At 44.0% G+C, this 20,049-nt stretch overlaps 1 protein-coding gene across 2 annotated transcripts in view; it reads left to right on the top strand.

Annotated features, from left to right (window-relative positions):
* Positions 1-5,194: 5,194 nt before the first annotated feature.
* The window catches only part of ociad2 (OCIA domain containing 2), a 30,252-nt gene continuing 15,397 nt past the window's right edge, over positions 5,195-20,049 (top strand). Inside the window, exons 1-6 of one of the 2 annotated variants that reach the window (XM_048542622.2) lie at positions 5,196-5,327; positions 11,005-11,086; positions 13,348-13,401; positions 14,027-14,074; positions 15,689-15,818; positions 18,644-18,751. In XM_048542622.2, coding sequence (XP_048398579.1) covers positions 5,283-5,327; positions 11,005-11,086; positions 13,348-13,401; positions 14,027-14,074; positions 15,689-15,818; positions 18,644-18,751 — 467 coding nt within the window. In that variant the 5' untranslated portion in view covers positions 5,196-5,282. Of the gene's footprint in view, positions 5,328-11,004; positions 11,087-13,347; positions 13,402-14,026; positions 14,075-15,688; positions 15,819-18,643; positions 18,752-20,049 lie in introns of both variants that reach the window. The other variant, XM_048542631.2, reaches the window with a different exon arrangement.

The raw sequence follows: 20,049 nt of genomic DNA, 5'->3' as shown, positions 1-20,049 counted from the left end.
CCTCTTTTCCCTGCTCATTCATGTGTCCATCAAGATGCCCCATAAGTATTGCCATTGTATCTGCTTCTATGACCTCCTCTGGCAGTGCATTCCAGGCGCCCACCAACCCCTGAGTTAAAATAGAACCTGCCTCTCACATCTCATTTAAACCTTAAACCTATGTTCTCTAGTAACTAACATTTAATCATAGAATCTCTCTCATGTTGAAAGAGGCTATGTGGCCCATCGAGTCAGTGCTGAACCTCCAACCCAGACCCAGACCCCTACACAATCCCCATAACATCTTGTACTTCTACCCCGGCAAACAGACTCTGACTGTGCATTTTATTTATGCCTTGCATAATTTTATAAACTTCTTTCATATGTTCCCTCAGCCTCCAATGTTCAAGTGAAAACAAACCAAGTTTGTCCAATCTGTCCTTGTTGCTTATAACCTCCAAACCAGGCAACATCCTGGTAACCAATTTCTGTACCCTCTCCAAAGTCTCCGCATCTTTTCGTTAATGAGACCCTCAGAACACTGTTGTAAAGGTGGCCTAACTAAATTTCTACATAACTGCAATATTACTTGCCTATTTTTATCTTCTATGCCCTGACCAAAGAAAACAACCTGAGCTTATCCAGCGTCCCTTCATAGCTAAAGTCCGTAGCTAAATCTCAAAAATAGTATGGCACACAGCACTAATCTAGCAAAAACAATCAAGTTTGTCAAGCCTTTCCTCAGCTACTGCACTCCAATCCAGGCAACATCATGGTAACAAAGTGTGGAGCTGGATGAACACAGCAGGCCAAGCAGCATCTCAGGAGCACAAAAGCTGACGTTTCGGGCCTAGATCCTTCATCAGAAAAACTGGCTGCTTGGCCTGCTGTGTTCATCCAGCTCCACACTTTGTGATCTTGGATTCTCCAGCATCTGCAGTTCCCATTATCTCTGATCACAATTCTAACATCACAGTAAAACTCTTCTACACCCTATCCAAGGCCTCCACAACGTTTCTGTAGTGTGGCAACTGGACAGCAGACAATACTCCAAAGGGGGCCTACCTGTGTTTTATAAGTAAAACTGCAACATGACTTGCCAACTTTTAAAAGCAATGCCAACCAATGATGGCAAGCATGCTGTGTGCCTTCTTTATCATCTTATCTACTTGTGTTGCCATTTTCAGGGAGCTGTGGACTTGTATTCTAAGATCCCTCTATATATCAATGCTCCTAAGGTTCCTGCCATTTATTCTATACTTTTCTCTTGTGCTTGAAATGCATCACCTCACACTTGTCTAGATTAAACTCCATCTGCCATTTCTCCGGTCAACATTCCAACTGATCCAAATGTTGCTGTATCCTTTGACAAAGTTCATCACAATCCAAGACACCAACAACGCTCTTGTCAGTTGCAAACTTACTAATCAGATCACCTACATTCTCCTCCAAATCATTTATTAAAAAAGGTCCAGTACTGATCCTTGCAGAATATGATTGGTCACAGACCTCGAGTCAGAAAAACACCCCTCCACAACTACATGCTGTCTTCCATGGCCAAGCCAATTTTGTAACCAACATATCAACTCACCATGGATGCCAAGCAAGCAAATCTCTGGATCAGCCCACGATGACGGACCTTGTCAAATGCTTTGTAAAATCCATCTAGACAACATCTACTGCTCTACCATCAATCATCTTCATCGCTTCCTCAAAAACCCAATCAAATTTGTGAGATGCCCTTGCCATGTAAAGCATGCGGACTATCCCTAATAAGTCCATTCTTTTCCAAATGGGAGAAATCCTATCACTAAGAATCTTTTCCATGAATTTCTCTACCATTGATGTAAGTCTCATCAGCCTACAATGTCCAGGATTATCCCTGTTGTCCTTCTTAAACAAAGGAACGGCATTGCCTAGTCCCCAGGCTTCTGAGACCCCACCTGTGGCTAAAGAGGCCTCAGCAATTTCCTCCTTTGTATCCTTCAGTTTCCTGGGACAGTTCCCCTCAGGCTCCAGGACTTCTCTACCTCAATGTTATTCAACACCTCCTTTTTCTGAGGATTGATATGCCCTAGAATATCAACAAAACCCTCCCCATCTTACCATCCTTATCCTTCTCATTGGTGATGATCGAATGCGAAGTAATTGTTAAATATCTCACCTACTTTCTTTGGCTCCATGCATAAATTCCCTCTATTGTCCTTGAGTGAACCTGTCCCTTCCCAGCTCCGCTGTTGGTCCTAATATAAGTACAAAATGCCTTGGGATTCTCCTTTCTCCAAATGGCCAAAAATATTTCATGGCCCCTTTTAGCCCACCTAATTAATTGTTTAAGTTCTTTCCTACTTCCTTTATATTCCTCAAGGGCCTTCTCTGATTCCAATTTCCTAACTCACATTTACCTCCCTTTTCTTTTTCAGTACGAGGAACATCTTTCCAAGACATCATCCCTCCTTACTGCAGCAACTAACTTCTTAATTAATAACGTGACACCACCTCCTTTTTCACACCATCTCCTGACCTCTCTGAAGGTACTATACCCTGGAATCAGAGATAATGAGAACTGCAGATGCTGGAGAATCCGAGATAACAAAGTGTGGAGCTGGATGAACACAGCAGGCCAAGCAGCATCTTACGAGCACAAAAGCTGATGTTTCGGGCCTAGACCCTTCATCAGAGAGGGGGATGGGGAGAGGGTTCGGAAATAAATAGGGAGAGAGGGGGAGGCGGACCGAAGATGGATAGAGGAGAAGATAGGTGGAGAGGAGAGTATAGGTGGGGAGGTAGGGAGGGGATAGGTCAGTCCAGGAAGGACGGCCAGGTCAAGGGGGCGGGATGAGGTTATTGGGTAGGAAATGGAAGCGCGGCTTGAGGTGGGAGGAGGGGATAGGTGAGAGGAAGAACAGGTTAGGGAGGCGGGGACGAGCTGGTCTGGTTTTGGGATGCGGTGGGGATAGGGGAGATTTTGAAGCTGGTGAAATCCACATTGATGCCATTGTGCTGCAGGGTTCGCAAGCGGAATATGAGTTGCTGTTCCTGCAACCTTCAGGTGGCATCATTATGGCACTGTAGGAGGCCCATGATGGACATGTCGTCTAAGGAGTGGGAGAGGGAGATAAAATGGTCTGCAACTGGGAAGTGCAGTTGTTTATTGCGAACCGAGCAATAACATTGGTATCTAGGTGGTTGCCTGAGATGGAAACAGATGTCCATTTCAAGCACACCGACTCCCACAGCTACCTAGAATACGCCTCCTCCCACCAGCCTTCCTGAAATAATTCCATTCCCTATACCCAATTCCTCCGCCTCCGCCGCATCTGCTCCCAGGATGAGGCATTACACTCCCATATATCCCAGATGTCCTCGTTCTTCAAGGACCCCAACATCACCCCCACAGTGGTCGAGAACGCCCTCGACCGAGTCTCCCGCATTTCCCGCAACTCATCCCTCACACCCTACCCCGCAATAACCGCCAAAAGAAAATCCTCCTAGTCCTCACATACTACCCCACCAACCTCCAGATACAACACTTCATCCTCCGACACTTCCGCCATCTGCAATTCGACACCACCACTAAAGACATTTTTCCATACCCACCCTTGTCTGCCTACCAGAGAGACCACTCTCTCCGTGACTCCCTTGTTCCACACTGCCCTCCAACCCCACCACACCCGGCACCTTCCCCTGCAACCGCAGGAAATGCTACACTTGCCCCCACACCTCCTCCCTCACCCCTATCCTAGGCCCCAAGATGACCTTCCATATCAAGCAGATGTTCACCTGCACATCTGCCAATGTGGTATACTGTATCCATTGTACCCAATGTGGCTTTCTCTACATCGGGGAAACCAAGCGGAGGCTTGGGGACCGCTTTGCAGAACACTTCCACTCGGTTCGCAAGAAACAACTGCACTTCCCAGTTGCAAACCATTTTAACTCCCTCTCCCATTCCTTAGACGGCTTGTCCATCCTGGGCCTCCTGCAATGCCATAATGATGCCACCTGAAGGTTGCAGGAACAGCAACTCATATTCCGCTTGGGAACCCTGCAGCCCAATGGTATCAATGTGGATTTCACCAGCTTCAAAATCTCCCCTACCCCCACTGCATCCCAAAAACAGACCAGCTCGTCCCCGCCTCCCTAACCTGTTCTTCCTCTCACCTATTCCCTCCTCCGACCTCAAGCCGAGCCTCCATTTCCTACCTACTAACCTCATCCCGCCCCCTTGACCTGTCCGTCCTCCCTGGACTGACCTATCCCCTCCCTACCTCCCCATCTATACACTCCTCTCCACCTATCTTCTCCTCTATCCATCTTTGGTCCACCTCCCCCTCTCTCCCTATTTATTTCAGAATCCTCTCCCCATCCCCCTTTTCTGATGAAGGGTTTAGGCCCAAAACGTCAGCTTTTGTGCTCATAAGATGCTGCTTGGCCTGTTGTGTTCATCCAGCTCCACACTTCGTTATCTCTATCCCCTGGAATGTTGAGTTGCAAGTCCTGCCCTCCCTCAACCATGTCTCTGTGATAACAATGACTTTGGAATTACACATGGTCAATGCATGCCTGTCACTCATCTGCCACACCCATAACACTCCTGGCATTAAAGTAGAAGCCATTCAGCCTCACCTCGCTTTCTCGGCACTCAGCATGTCTGACCTCTTTCTGCCTTCATTTCTTTATTAAAGTTTAATTTCTGTCTGTGTCTCTTTAAATATCTTCATTTTTTCTGCTAAATATCCTACATAAATGTTTTATTATTGTCAGCATACTCACCTTATTGGTCACAGTGGCTACCAATATCGTGGAGCCAGAATAGAAACTTTTGCCTTTGATAGTCACAGCGCTAGCTCTAATTTACCTTATAAGTTACAGTCAGAAGTTTATAACTCCCAAAACAAAACAAAGACCCTGCACGTCAGAGGCTTTTCCTGGAGAATTATGTTGGATAATGTGATGGTAGGTCATACTTACCTCTACAAGCTTTAACACCTTAAAACTCTGTGAATAAAGTACCTCAGTGAAAATAATTATTTTGGACTTCATTTAAAAATTATCTGTTATAAGTTGCAACCTGTATGGACATGGGCGCGTTGGACTGAAAGGTCAGTTTCCGTGCTGTACAGCTCAATGATCTTATGACATGTTAAGTTTGCAGTGGGCGGACAAAGAAGACTGGAGTAGGTTGGGTTTTCGTAAGTGAGTGCTGCCCGGTGCTTAGGTCGGATGTGAAAGCAGGAAGTAGCAGCCTGGCCGTACGCAGTTTAGTACTGGCTGAGTGAACTTGCTGAGAAGGAACAATAATGTCACCCCCTCCAAACGAAGAATCTGCACCAACTCTAAAACAGGTAAGTAAGGAGTTTACTAATATCACACTAAGGAGCTCCCCAGAGGAGCTCGAACAGTTCATCCACTTCACCAACACCTTCCACCCCAACCTTCAGTTCACCTGGGCTATCTCCAGCACATCCCTCACCTTCCTGGACCACTCAGTCTCCATCTCAGGCAACCAGCTTGTAACTGATGTCCATTTCAAGCCCACCGACTCCCACAGCTACCTAGAATAGACCTCCTCCCACCCACCCTCCTGCAAAAATTCCATCCCCTATTCCCAATTCCTCCACCTCCGCCGCATCTGCTCCCACGATGAGGCATTCCACTCCCGCACTTCCCAGATGTCCAAGTTCTTCAAGGACCGCAACTTTCCCCCCACAGTAGTCGAGAACGCCCTTGACTGCGTCTCCCGCATTTCCCGCAACACATCCCTCACACCCCGCCCCCACCACAACCGCTCCAAGAGGATCCCCCTCGTTCTCACACACCACCCCACCAACCTCTGGATACAACGCATCATCCTCTGACACTTCCGCCATCTACAATCCGACCCCACCACCCAAGACATTTTTCCATCCCCACCCTTGTCTGCCTTCCGGAGAGACCACTCTCTCCGTGACTCCCTTGTTCGCTCCACACTGCCCTCCAACCCCACCAGACCCGGCACCTTCCCCCGCAACCGCAGGAAATGCTACACTTGCCCCCACACCTCCTCCCTCACCCCTATCCCAGGCCCCAAGATGACTTTCCATGTTAAGCAGAGGTTCACCTGCACATCTGCCAATGTGGTATACTGCATCCACTGTACCCGGTGTGGCTTCCTCTACATTGGGGAAACCAAGCGGAGGCTTGGGGACTGCTTTGCAGAACACCTCCGCTCGGTTCGCAATAAACAACTGCACCTCCCAGTCGCAAACCATTTCCACTCGCCCTCCAATTCTTTAGATGACATGTCCATCATGGGCCTCCTGCAGTCCCACAATGATGCCACCCGAAGGTTGCAGGAACAGCAACTCATATTCCACTTGGGAACCCTGCAGCCCAATGGTATCAATGTGGACTTCACCAGCTTCAAAATCTCCCCTTCCCCCACTGCATCCCAAAACCAGCCCAGTTCCCCCCCTGCACCACACACCAGCCCAGCTCTTCCCCTCCACACACTGCATCCCAAAACCAGCCCAGCCTGTCTCTGCCTCCCTAACTTGTTCTTCCTCTCACCCATCCCTTCCTCCCACCTCAAGCCGCACCTCCATCTCCTACCTACTAACCTCATCCCACCTCCTTGACCTGTCCGTCTTCCCTGGACTGACCTATCCCCTCCCTACCTCCCCACCTATACTGTGCTCTCCACCTATCTTTTCTCTCCATCTTCGGTCCGCCTCCCCCTCTCTCCCTATTTATTCCAGAACCCTCTCCCCATCCCCCTCTCTGATGAAAGGTCTAGGCCCGAAACGTCAGCTTTTGTGCTCCTGAGATGCTGCTTGGCCTGCTGTGTTCATCCAGCCTCACACTTTATTATCTTGGATTCTCCAGCATCTGCAGTTCCCATTAACACTGAGCAAAGCACGGGTCTGAAATTGCTTGTGAAGTCTGCTCAGAGCTAAGTGGAACTGCAGCAGAATGTCAGTCCCTATTTATTTCACGAGACGCTGAAGGAGCTGGGTAGGGCAACAAGTGGTCCCACCCCGTTCCGTCCAATTTCAGGTGTAAAACGTTGTGAACCCTCGTGTTCGAGAAGACACCCCAAAACTTCGGAGTAGGCCAGGAGCACCCACCCAACGGGAACCTCAGATGCATCTGCAGGAGCATCTTAGGAGCACAAAAGCTGACGTTTCGGGCCTAGACCCTTCATCAGAAAGGGGAATGGGGAGAGGGTTCTGGAAATAAATAGGGAGAGAGGGGGAGGCAGACCGAAGATGGATAGAGGAGGAGGTAGGTGGAGAGGAGAGTATAGGTGGGGAGGTAGGGAGGGGATAGGTCAAGGAGGTGGGATGAGGTTAGTAGGTGGGAAATGGAGGTGCGGCTTGAGGTGGGAGGAAGGGATGGGTGAGAGGAAGAACAGGTTAGGGAGGCAGAGACAGGCTGTGCATAAAAGGAACAGAAAAACTGTTTTCTTTTTTAAATAATGTCAGCATGTGGATTGTTGCATGGAATAAGGGTTTTAACCAAAAGAAACTAATTTTTAACGTTTTCTCGTTCAGACCTCAAGTTTCACAGTTTGCAGCCCATGTGTTTCTCTCTGGCCATTGCAGCATACTCGGTATGCAGGGATTATCAGTAAGGTTCTGCATGACTGAAAATGTTAACTATTTATTTACACAGCACCACAGAAGTTCAGCTAGGAGCGGCTAAAACTGGCAACATTCAACATAGAGTTTCAGAGATGGGCAAAGGAAATATTGATGAAATAATGAAAATATTTTGGGTAAACAGTTGGAATTATCTGGTCGTACAAAGAGTGGAAGCTGAAGTAGGCTGTATGGGCAACATTCTGAAGGATAGAAAGGATAATCGACAACCCATCTTCGGCTTCCTAAGTCAATGCAACTGTCAAGAAGGCATGACAACGTTTCTCCTTCCTCAGGGGGCTTGGAGATTTGACATGTCGAAGAGGTCCTTCACCAACTTCTACAGATGCAACATTGAAAGCTAGTGCGGCCTCATTTGGAATATTGCGTGCAGTTCTGGTCGTCCCGTTACAGGAAGGATGTGGAAGCATTGGAAAACATGCAGAAGAGATTTACCAGGATGTTGCCTGGTCTGGAGTGCAGGCCCTATGAAGAAAGGCTGAGGGACTTGAGTCTGTTCTCATTGGAGAGAAGAAGGCTAAGAGGGGATTTAATAGAGACATACAAGATGATCAGAGGATTAGATAGGGTGGACAGTGAGAGTCTTTTTCCGAGGATGATGACTTCAGCTTGTGATAGGTTTAAGAGAGATGTCAGAGGCAAGTTTTTTACTCAGAGAGTGGTAAGGGTGTGGAAGGCCCTGCCTGCCAATGTAGATAACTCAGCCACATTAGAGGCATTTAAACAGTCCTTGGATAAGCATATGAATACTAATGGAATAGTGCAGGGGGAGGGGCTTAGATTAGTTCACAGGTCGGCGCAACGTCGAGGGCCGAAGGGCCTGTTCTGCACTGTATTGTTCTATGTTCATACTGCCCGGGTGCGTATTGGCCTGGTATGGCTACTCAAGTGCTCAGGACCGTCAGAAACTACAGAAGATGATGTGCACAGCCCAGACCATCATGGAAACCAACCTTTCATCCATGGACTCTATTTACAAAGCTCGCTGCCATGGAAAGGTGGCTAACATCATCAAAGACCCATCACACCCTAGTAATGAGATGACAAGGTGTACAGCTGGATGAACAGGCCTAATTATTAATACCAAGCTAAGCAAGCCAAAGAACTACTGATGTCACATAACATCCCAGACAGACCATGGATGAAGCTGGGAGTAGACCTTTTCAAAGGAACTAATTATCTTGTCACCATAGATTACTTTACCATCTACTTACGTGTGGACCAGCTCAAGTCAATGACTTCCAGTGTGATTGTTAAATGCCCAAATACCATTTGTTCACACGTCTAATATTCTAGACATTGTGATGAGTGCCAATGGCCTGCAATTCACAAGTGAAGGAACATAGAACATTACAGCACAGTCCAGGCCCTTCGGCCCTCGATGTTGTGCCGACCTGTCATACCGATCTCAAGCCCATCTAACCTACATTATTCCATGTACGTCCATATGCTTGTACAATGACGACTTAAATGTACCTAAAGTTGGCGAATCTACTACCGTTGCAGGCAAAGCGTTCCATTTCCTTACTACTCTCTGAGTAAAGAAACTACCTCTAACATCTGTCCTATATCTTTCACCCCTCAATTTAAAGCTATACCCCCTCGTGCTCGCTGTCATCATCCTAGGAAAAAGGCTCTCCCTATCCACCCTATCTAACCCTCTGATTATTTTATATGTTTCAATTAAGTCACCTCTCAACCTTCTTCTCTCTAATGAAAACAGCCTCAAGTCCCTCAGCCTTTCCTTGTAAGACCTTCCTTCCATACCAGGCAACATCCTAGTAAATCTCCTTGCAAATGTTTCACAATCGTTTAGGAATTTCAACACCACACATGAGCTCCACACTATCCTCAATCAGGTTGTGGTGGCAGTAACATTGACAAAAGGGTCATAACAAAATTGTAAAAATACATCAGAACCAAATTCAAGGCAAGCCTCAAGTGAAGAAACACACTTAGTGAGAGCATGGAAAATTGTCCAGACCAAAGACTAACATCATGTCACATCTAAACTACTTTTCTAATAGCAACCAAAATGACTGCAGTCCAAAACAATAACAGACAAGAATGACAAAATCCAAGTAAAAGAGCAGAAAGCCAAATTTTGTTTTGATGAAACTGCCAAGCTGTTGCCAAAATTGAGCATTAGAAAGCCAATCAAGGTACAAACATTTAAATGCTCTCAACAAGATTCAGTCCAAGTGGTAATGTTGTTACTTTAATTGTACGCAGTGGACGTGAACAACCAGAGATACATCCACAGGCACATAGACCGAACTGGAGAACGTGGTCCTTCAATGCAAGTGGCAATCAGGAAGTTGTGACCCTACCATTAGCACAGATGACAGATTAACCATCAAACCCAGAGGTCCATGGCACCTCATCAACAGAAATGGAATCACAGTTCCTGGGACAACAAGTGACCTGGGAATGACATTTTGCAGAGAAGAAACACCATCTGATGAACTGTCAATGAGAACACATACATGTACCTTTTAAGGGACTGCAGACACAGTTTTTAAATTGTGCCAATGTACATGCAGAGACACTTGGGAACAACAAACCACTGGTGCATGAGAACAGTTGTCACCTAGGTAACTGACAGTGTAAATAATAATGAATGCAATTCTATTTTAACCTTTCTTGTATGGGAAAGGATATGTTTAGGGTAGAAGTGAAATACTGTGCCTCTTGGTTTGCTGTAGACGTATGACTTCTACCGTGAGGCATTCACTGCACAGGCTTCTGTCTTATAGCCAGTAAAGTAACCTGGTGTCATGTCACTTTTGACTACAGCCAATAAAGACAGAATATAGACAACATAATATTCCATTGAAATCATTAACACCATTGGGTTGGTCTGTGTTGTAACTTATCCATAAACTTCCATGTTATAGGACAGGAGACCATAGGTCCATGAATTCACTTTTCTGGAGCAATCCATAATGAATTGCAATGTCCCCTCCTTTCCACTGAAAATATGCACTTTTCAAAATAAATCTGAATTATGAACACCATTCAGAAGTATTATTCTGGTATGATGGAGAACCAAGAAGACCTCCCCCCACCCTCCCACCCACCCCAACTTCATCAGATGCTGAGATAAGTACACAGTATGGAATGTGATAAAATGTTGTCCATAAACTGGGCAGGGGTGGACTTAGATCTGTGTAGGTTTGGAGTCTTAATTGAGAATAGGCTGATGGATGAATATTGAAACTGATGATCAAATACTACAGGATACGGAAATATCATCAGAGAAATAGTTTAGTTAATTTTGTTTATTATCCTCTTGGTGGTAGCTATAATAGTAAACAGTTTAATCATCCACAGAATATGATATTGTTTATGACTGACTAAACAGCTGACTTTGTATACACAGGATGGGTGTGTCAACAGACATAATTATGAGAAAGTTGGCAAGATCATAAGGGAATGCAAGAGTGAAAGCTTCTGGTACAGGGGTAAGTTTTATTTGCTTTATTTTTGATAATTTGTCACACCCTTTGTTGATCTTTTTAACTTTTCTCCAGTTTTCTGCAAGTTTAAGCAGGTTAAAGTGACTGTGATCCTATGAATAACCAGCATGGAATGTATACTCCTGGGTGTGATTATTGTGTAGATCTGTGTCACACAATTATACTTGACCTGATTGTCTAGTTTTTACACTCTTGACTTTGCACCTTGTCAAATTCACATAATCCCCTGATCTCTGACAATAATAGTGCTGATAATAGGGTGGAAAATGTAGCTTTTTGACCTGTCAAAAGTGGAGGTGGGTTTAGTTAGCAGGTGGAAGCTGTGGGACCTAGGCCACAGTTTGTTCTGTACATCAATGGCAGATGTGCTGACTAAATGTCAACCTGATTGGTTTCCATTTGGACAGGAATACTGGAGAAGAGGTTGCAGGACCAACTGGATCCAAACCCTGATTCCATATGAGGGGCCAGAAGATTTTGATCAAAAGAGGGTTCTAATTCCCAGATCGAGGGTTGGTATTTGATCCTGTACAGGATGCAATGCCTCACTGTAGGGGTGAGGAATTTTGCTACTGAGTGGGATCTGGAGGTGGTGGGCATTCTGGTCATGAAGGAGCTGGGAGTGGGTGTGATGTCAGTTAGTAATCCTCTTGCTCTCCAGCTTTCACAAAGAGTGCTCTCTGACCCTTTTCTTCACTTACTTCCAGCTGCAAAGAAACCAACCCAACTAAATAACTTGCTTTGCCGGGTTAAATCCCAAGATTTCAACTTCACAGAAACATAGAAAACTGGAGGAGGAATAAGCATTTTGGCCCTTCAAGCCTGTTCTTCAATTTAACGTGACCATACCTGAGCATCCAATTCAGTACCCTGTTCCAGCTTTCTCCACATACCTTTAATCTCTTTACTCTTTCTTGAAAACATTCAATATTGTGGCCTCAACTACTTTCTGTGGCAGAGAATTCCACAGACTCATCACTCTCTGTGTAAGGACATTTCTCCTCAATCTAAATTCTAAAAGATCCACCCCAGTAACCCTCAACTGTCACCTTTGGCTGTAGACCCCCTGGTCATCAGGAACGTCCTTCCTGCATTTAACCTGTCTAATCCTGTTCAAATTTTATAGGTAACTTTGAGATCCACTCAACATTCTGCTAAACTCCACTGAATGTTGTCCTGACCTACCCAGTCTCTCTTCATATGTCAGTCCTGAAATCCCAGGAATCAGTTCAGTAAACCTTTGTTGCACTCTTTCCATAAGCAGAACACCCTTCCTCAGATAAGGAGACCAAAACTGTATGCAATTCTCCAGTTGTGGTCTCACCAAAGCAATGAGTTATCCTTGCTCTGGTATTATCACAGTTGAAGGCTGCATACCACTGGCCTTCTTCAGCTGCTAGCTTACTTTTGGAGTTAAGTTATGTGACAAATTTAAACTGCTAACTCACCTCCTGTGAGCAGAGTGGCTATCTATCACCGATCTATACTGGGCAAAACGTAGAAGGTGACAACTAGGAGATGATTTTCTGACACAATCAGAACTTTTGCCCGTTCAACCGCTCACCTGCAACCTATAACCCATGTTCCACCCATGTCAGTAGTTTCTTAATTCATTTGTGAGAGTCGCTAGCTGGGCCAGCATTTATTACCTGTCCCTAGTTGCCCTTGAATAGGTGATGGTGAACTTACTTCCTTGAACTGCTGCAGTCCATGTATTACTTCCAGTTACAGCCATTTTTCAGTCCTATTGAGTTCTGGTGTATGTGGATTAAAATAAAGTCGCGTCAGAGTGGCAGTTCCTCAGAACAAGGATAACACTTGGACATGCAGGATTCTGCCTCTGGAATCTTTTAACATGGAGAGGCTGTCGCACTATAATTAGCTCATGATTCTGAACAGAGCAGTAGTCTCCCTTGTACTCACCATTTGCTATCGGTACGTTTGAAGTGTTTCCAGATTGATAACCAAGCTTCTTGGCTACACTTATAACACACTCTGGCTGTCAAATCCTGAGGTGGGACTTGAATTCTGAAGTTCTGGATTAGAGGCAAGGACACTAGCATTGCCCCCCGAACTCCACCTCTGATGTAAGTAAGCAATCAGTAGACAAAACAGGAAATCTCCTTAATGACCCTCAGTCATGGAACATTAGCTCACTGCCCACAATGTGTTTGGGATAATTAACCTTGATTGATGTTGGTCTTGACAGAATGGAATTTCACTGTTATGAATCTTCTTGTTTTCAGCTTTGCCTTTATCGCTTGCAAGTATGCTAGCTACTCAAGGATTGTTGTACAAAGGTAATATTTTTTAAAAAGCAATTATCAATTCATGCTACACTTGATAATGTTCTGTTAAAATTAATCTGTTGAATAAAGTTGGATTGAATCTCCATTCTGTTTTATTTTGGCTTAGCCACTGTACTTTTGGCAGATGATCCCTGCAAGTCCCAAGGAAATGGATGTAGATTTTGTTTTCATGTATTTTGAGCACCATTTCAATGTTGCTTAACTTACAACTGCCCATTGACCTTGAGTGGGTTTTAAATCAGCAGCTTAATGATCTTGAGTGTCTGGACTGGTGTGTAAGTCACAGAAGGAAGTTATGTGAATGAGCAAGGTAAGTTCATGGCTGTTCAAGTAAGATTGAAGAATCACCACTGAGATATGTAGAGGGCAAAAAGACTACAATTATATTAATTAGTCTTAAAAGCAATCAGCCTGCTCATAGAAGAGAGAGTTTTCTCTTTTTAATGGATGAATATATAAACACTTGCTAAGGAAAGTTTTTTTTATTTTTGAGACTAAAACTTTTCAGTGCCCTCATAGTTTGAGGAAGCTAATTACAAGCCTTAAAAGTACCCTTTAATCAAACAAAAGTAATCGGTGGATTAAATTGAAATAATTTCTTCTATTTCCTACGTAGGAATTCTTTCACCTTCGAAAAGATTTGGGTCGATTCCTAAAGTCGCACGTAAGATTGTTTTACTGTATTCATAGTACTGAACTGTGCATAGCAGTGCTGGAAACTGCAAAACACAAAGGATATATCTGAAAATTCAAATTATTTTAACTTGTGTGGCCAATGCAGCATTATATTGCGTACGTTACATTCCATGTGTGATATTTCCTCCATGGTCCTGGCAAATAAAACAGGGAAAAATATAGGCCACAGCCTGTCGTCGACGTTGTTTCTTTCACCTCAACCAACAGGCGCTCCACTGCTTGGTGCCCTCCGCTAGTTCAGCGGAATAACAGCTGGGAATTGTGCTCCACTGAGATCTTTCTTTCTGCTTACTGCATTGTGGAGCTCCTTGGAGAAAGTGATGGTGAGCCCTGGATATGGTGTTTTCACAGATGACCCCTCCAGGTACCTTGTGGACATGCTTCCTCTACCAGTATGAGGTAGTTTGCTGCTACCAGTCCACCTTGTCTTTGTTTACCTAGAATAGTGGAGGGAACTTCCCTTCCCACTATCACTGTAATATCCTTTCGCCAGCTAAACCTTCAAGATCTCTACACTCTTCCATTTCTAGTCCTCTACACATACGCAATTTTAATTGCTATATCATTGTCAGCTGTCTTTTCAACAATTGAGGCCCTAAACTGAGGTGCTTCACTAGCTGTCTGCGGACTTTTAAGATTCTCTTCAAAGCTAGCTCTTTGATTAAGCTTTTGATTGTCTGTCCAGATATGTCTATATGCAGCTCAATGCAGAATTATTGTCATTCTTGTTAACTGCCTCAGCGCATTAAAATTTCTTATAAATGTATGTTGTTATTGTTATAGTTTGCGATGGTACAGTTGTGAATTTAGGGATTCATCTCTCAAACACAACATCAAGCTGATGAACGATCTTACTCAGTTTAGGTACTCTTAGCCAATGAGCATACATCAGACTGTCGCTTCCCAGCATTAAATAAAGTAATGGTTTTGAAGAGGTTAATGTTCATGTTACATTGACTCCTCTCTTTCTACTCTTGTCTGATACTGTGTGCGTTCAGAGAATGTTCATTAGGGTAAGCCCTGGTAGAGGGAGATTGTCTTATAGCAAAGATTAAACAGATTGGGACTCCAACACGAGGTTAAGAGGTCTGAGAAGTGATCTCATTGAAATATATAGTATTTTTAAGGGGCTTGACAGGGTAAATTCTGAGAGGATGTTTCCTCTCATGGGAGAGTCTAGGACTGGAGGGTATAGTCACAGAATAAAGGGGGTCAGTTTGAGACTGAGATGAGGATTGAGACTCTTTGGAACATCTTGGCACAGACAGCTCCCAGAATCTTTGTGTATATTCAAGGCTGAGATAGATACATTCCTGATCATTAGTAGAATCATTGGGTACATCAAAAGGGCAGGAAAATGGATGTGAGGAATGTCAGATCAACTATGATCCTGTTGAATGGTGGACCAAGTTTGAGGGGCCAAACAGCCTACACCTGTTCCCATTTCTTATGGTCTTGTGGACTTATGGGTGGACACATGGAGTTCTACATTAGCTTTGGAGGGAGCAGGAGTATCTCACCAGATCCCTAAGGTACAAGTAAGAATGCATGGCAAATAGTTTCTTTGTACTTTGTTTGGCAGTTGCTGGAGTTCTTGGTTTTGTGGTTGGAAAAATCTCTTACGTGGGAGCTTGTCGTCAAAAGTTTCAAAATGCAGGCTTCCCTGCTTTTGGAGCTACATTTCCTTATGGATTTGGAAACTTCCCTTTGGGGTGAGTAACATTCCATAAGTTTATCTACGTAAAGTATTTTAGCAGATTTAATTATAACCTTCCAGTAATGCCTTCAGTTCAATATTTAGAAATTTCATTATCAATCTATTCAGAAGTCTTGACCTCACAAGTTGCAATTTGGTGAGCTGCCATGTTCAGATTTTTTAATCTTCAGTGTTTATTTTCTATGGTCCTTTGTATATTTATGTTTTCACTTACATTTTTTTCATTTTCTTTGTCCATTTGTTACTCTTCTGTATTTCCATTCTTGCAACTTGTTTTCCTTCATGAAACTTTCCTTTTCTCTTCTTGTTCTTAAATGTTCTTGTCACATGAAAAACTTAAGGAAGTGAAGAAACTGTCATGTTGTTATGTTTTTCTTAATCATGTGTGATGGAGTAAGATTAAAATTGGGAGAAAACATTTGAGTATTCTGATGCATTACAGAAATAGAAAATAACCAACTGAAACAAAATGGACCATCTACCATTGCGGATGAAAAAACAAATCCACTTAGTGGCCATGATCTAAGTGATGCACTTAAATATTATGACACTTCAAGTTCTCATCCAAGTTTAAAGGTTATGAGGTTTCCTACCTCAGTTGTCCTCCCAGGCACTGCAAGCAAGGGTCTGACCACCTTCTGGATGAAATAAAAGTTCCTCAAATCCCCTCTGAACCTCCTGCCTTTCACCTTAAAATTGTGCCCCCCTGTTAATCACTTTTTGACGACAGGTAACAGCTGCTTTCTATCCATGCTGTCCATGCTCCTCATAATCTTAAACATCTTAAAAATCAGGTCACCCCTCAGCCTTCTGTGCTCTTAAAACAACCTGAACTTACCCAGCCTGTCTTCATAACTAAAATGCTCCATCACAGCCATTATCCTGGTGAATCTCCTCTGCATCTCTTCCAGTGCAAACATATCTTTCCTATAGTGCTGTGATCAGAATTGCACACAGTTCTCCAGTTGTGGCTGAACTGAATCCTTTACAAGTCTACCGTGGCCTCCCTGATCTTGTAAACTGTGCCACAACTGATGAAGGTAAGTGTCCCATATGCCGTAATTACCTTATTAACCTGTCCTGCTGCCTTCAGGGATCTTTTGACAAACAGCCCAAGATTCCTTTGAACTTTCTAGTGTCCTGTCATTCACTGAGTACTCCCTTGTCTTGTTGCTACTTTCAAAGTGCATCACCTCACACTTTCCTCAAGATTAAATTCCATCGGCTACTGCTCTGCCCGTTTGACCAATCCATCTATTCCCTCCTGTAACCTAAGACCTCTTCCCTCACTGTCAACCACAGCCAATCTTTCTGTCTTCAGCAAACTTACCTATCATTATAGAGCTTCCAAGTGGTGAACGTCAGGAAACTGTTTTGCATTTATCTGCCTGTCATAAATCCTCATCCAATGACCAGCTCACTAGAATTATGTTCTCCTTCCCAATTAAGTTTTCTGTGAGTGAGCAATATGAGCCTTGATTCCCGATCGCTTTCAAGAAGCATGCAACAGAAAAGTTACTGTACTTGGAGTGAGAAGCTGCTGCTTTGACCCCTTTGGGGAGCCTTTGGCTGCACCACACCAGGATTGATATAGGGTGTTTTTAATCTCCCATGGTGGCAATCTAAGTTGGACCAAGTACAGAGGATAAATGAAGGAGCAAAGTTGCAGTGTAATAGGCACAGCCCATTGAATTTATCTAAGGGGTAAAGTCTGTCCAGCCATTGGAGGCTTGCTGACCAGGGAAGTGTGGAAGGACAGGAATGCACATGTTGGCCCAAAGTGATGCTCCTGGCTTGCGGGCAATGAATGGCACTAGGATCTTTGAACCTTTAGGGGAACAATCGTGGGAATGGTGTTGACTTCCTGTCTGCCTGTGTCACAAGACTTGCCCTTTTCCTTGTGTGTACATGTGTAATGAGCTCAGAATCAGAATTACATAACTGTGCAAGGAAAACTGATCCACCTCCAAACAGAAGCCATGCTTTCTCCGACAAGAACTACCAAAGTTTGACACCATAATTGAGGATTCTGCCCAGGAAGGGGAATTAACTGGATTTCTCTCTTTGAAAGATTTAATGCACACTTAATGAGCCAAATTCTGTCTTCGATAATACAATAATGGAAAATATTGGAGTTATTTAGTGGGTCAGGGAGTTCCTGTAGATGGAGATATGAACTTAATGGGTCGATTACTGGGAGGTAAATTACAGGAAAAGTGCTGGTCATAGCTAGGCCAACCATAAATCTGAGCACCCAGGATGGTCACAGTTACTGAAGAGTGAAACATACAACCTCAACTGTGAGGGAATTAACTTCCTCCTTCCAAATCCCGGAAAGCTTCTGTACCATAGGACTGACCAGCATTCTACAGTCCCAGCAGTCCCAAAGGAGAGTACCAGCCACTGTTGGGAGCACAAATATTCACCAGGAAGGAAGCTCTCTCAGACTTGAAGGTAAATGGGTGGGCAGGGATTGAAGACCCCAGTGAGCAGGCTTGCCTGAAAAATTATAGTGGAAGTGGAATGTGTCTCTAATAGATAATTGAGTATCCACTTCCAAACTTCAGTGGGCCCACTTAATGGTGGGCCGCCTGACACTTTATTCACCCCTTCTTAGTATGGGGGACAGGATGGAGATTGGTAGGAGGATGGTGGCTAATTACCTGTTTTATTTTACATGCTTACCTGCCTCCGAATTCACAGGTTTGGGCAGCTGTACAATGCAACCCTCTGTTTCAGTCCAGCGAACTGTCTCCAATGATTTTGCATTTGTGAACATGCTTGATATTTTATAATAATTTGTGAGATAATGTCTTCCAGTAAACCCCATCATGACAGCGACCATCTTGAGGGCAAAAACAGACTCCACGGATTCCCAGACCATTGCAGGAAATCTCAGCAGACAACCCCAGACTCTGCTGACCTCAGGTATATTGCTTCTTGACATTTGCAAAATCAGTGCAGTCTATTTGCTACAGGAACATAAACTAAATAATTTGAATAGTGTACCATCCTGATTTATTGAGCCGTTTTCAGTGTGAACTCAGCAACATGATATCTCTGTTCTTTTTATTTATAATTTTAAAGCTGGTATTCCATATCTTTCTCCTGAAATGCTCATGCTCTCTCTTTCTCTTTCTCTTCAAGCTCAGGTCTTTTAAGTTTTAGTTCCTGTTTTACCTCTGTTTACATTTCCATTTTTAAAAATTCCACTTTCCATTGTATTTTTCTGTTCCCTCCATTTTTATTCTCTCGTGGGATGTGGGTGTTGCTGGCTGGCCAGCTTTTATTGCCCATTGCTAGTTACCTTTGAGAAGGCAGTGGTGAGCTGTCTTCTTGAACAGCTACAGTCTGTATGCTGCAGGTTGACCCACAATGCCATTAGGGAGGGAATCCTTGGGATTTTGACCCAGTGACAGTGAAAGAACAACAATACATTTCCAAGTCTGGGTGGTGAGTGGCTTGGAGACAATTTACAGGTGGTGGCGTTCCTATGTATCTTCTGTCCTTGTCCTTCTCGATGAAAGTGATATTGGGGTTGGGAGGTACTGGCTAAGGATCTTTGAATTTCTGCAGTGGATCACACTACTGTTACTGAGAGCCTATGGTGGAGGGATTGGATGTTTGTGGATGTTTCTCTGTCGCCTCTAGCTTTTTAATTTCTTTTCCTAATGCTCAAACTACCATAAATGTAGCTCACCATGAACTAGTTTTGATGTTGCTATATGTAGATTACCCGTGATGTGTTTGACTCAATAACTATAAACAGGAAGTAAGTAAAGAACACAAAAAAGTGCTGCATAAGATCAATCAAGTGCACCTTTCACTAATCGAACAACAGAACTCATGTTTATTAAATGATCTACCACTTGTCTTCATTGTCAAATTTAACTAAGTCCTGCTTCCTTCAGTGTCTGAATCAGCAAGGGTAAGAAAAGACCACGAGTTAAAGACCCTCTCAAACCGACAGCAAGAGCTGGAATTTCAAAGGGCAACTGTAATGGGACCTGGTGTGAATGTGAAGAATCTCAGTCATAAATATCTTGGGGTCCCAACATCCCTGGGACAGTTTTGCTTTTTCAAAGACCATCAGAAGAAGGGGTGTCTGTAAGTTGGGGGTGGAGGGGTGAAGAGTGGAACAGAGAATCCGCTCTTTGTCAATCAAGTACCACTTAAGGGATTTTAGGGGCTTGTTTGGGGCCTTTGAATTTGATTTTTTATTTCAG

Source organism: Stegostoma tigrinum, chromosome 1, assembly GCF_030684315.1.
Source record: "Stegostoma tigrinum isolate sSteTig4 chromosome 1, sSteTig4.hap1, whole genome shotgun sequence".
Lineage (NCBI taxonomy): Eukaryota > Metazoa > Chordata > Chondrichthyes > Orectolobiformes > Stegostomatidae > Stegostoma > Stegostoma tigrinum.
This window is presented reverse-complemented; position numbering and strand designations above follow the sequence as displayed.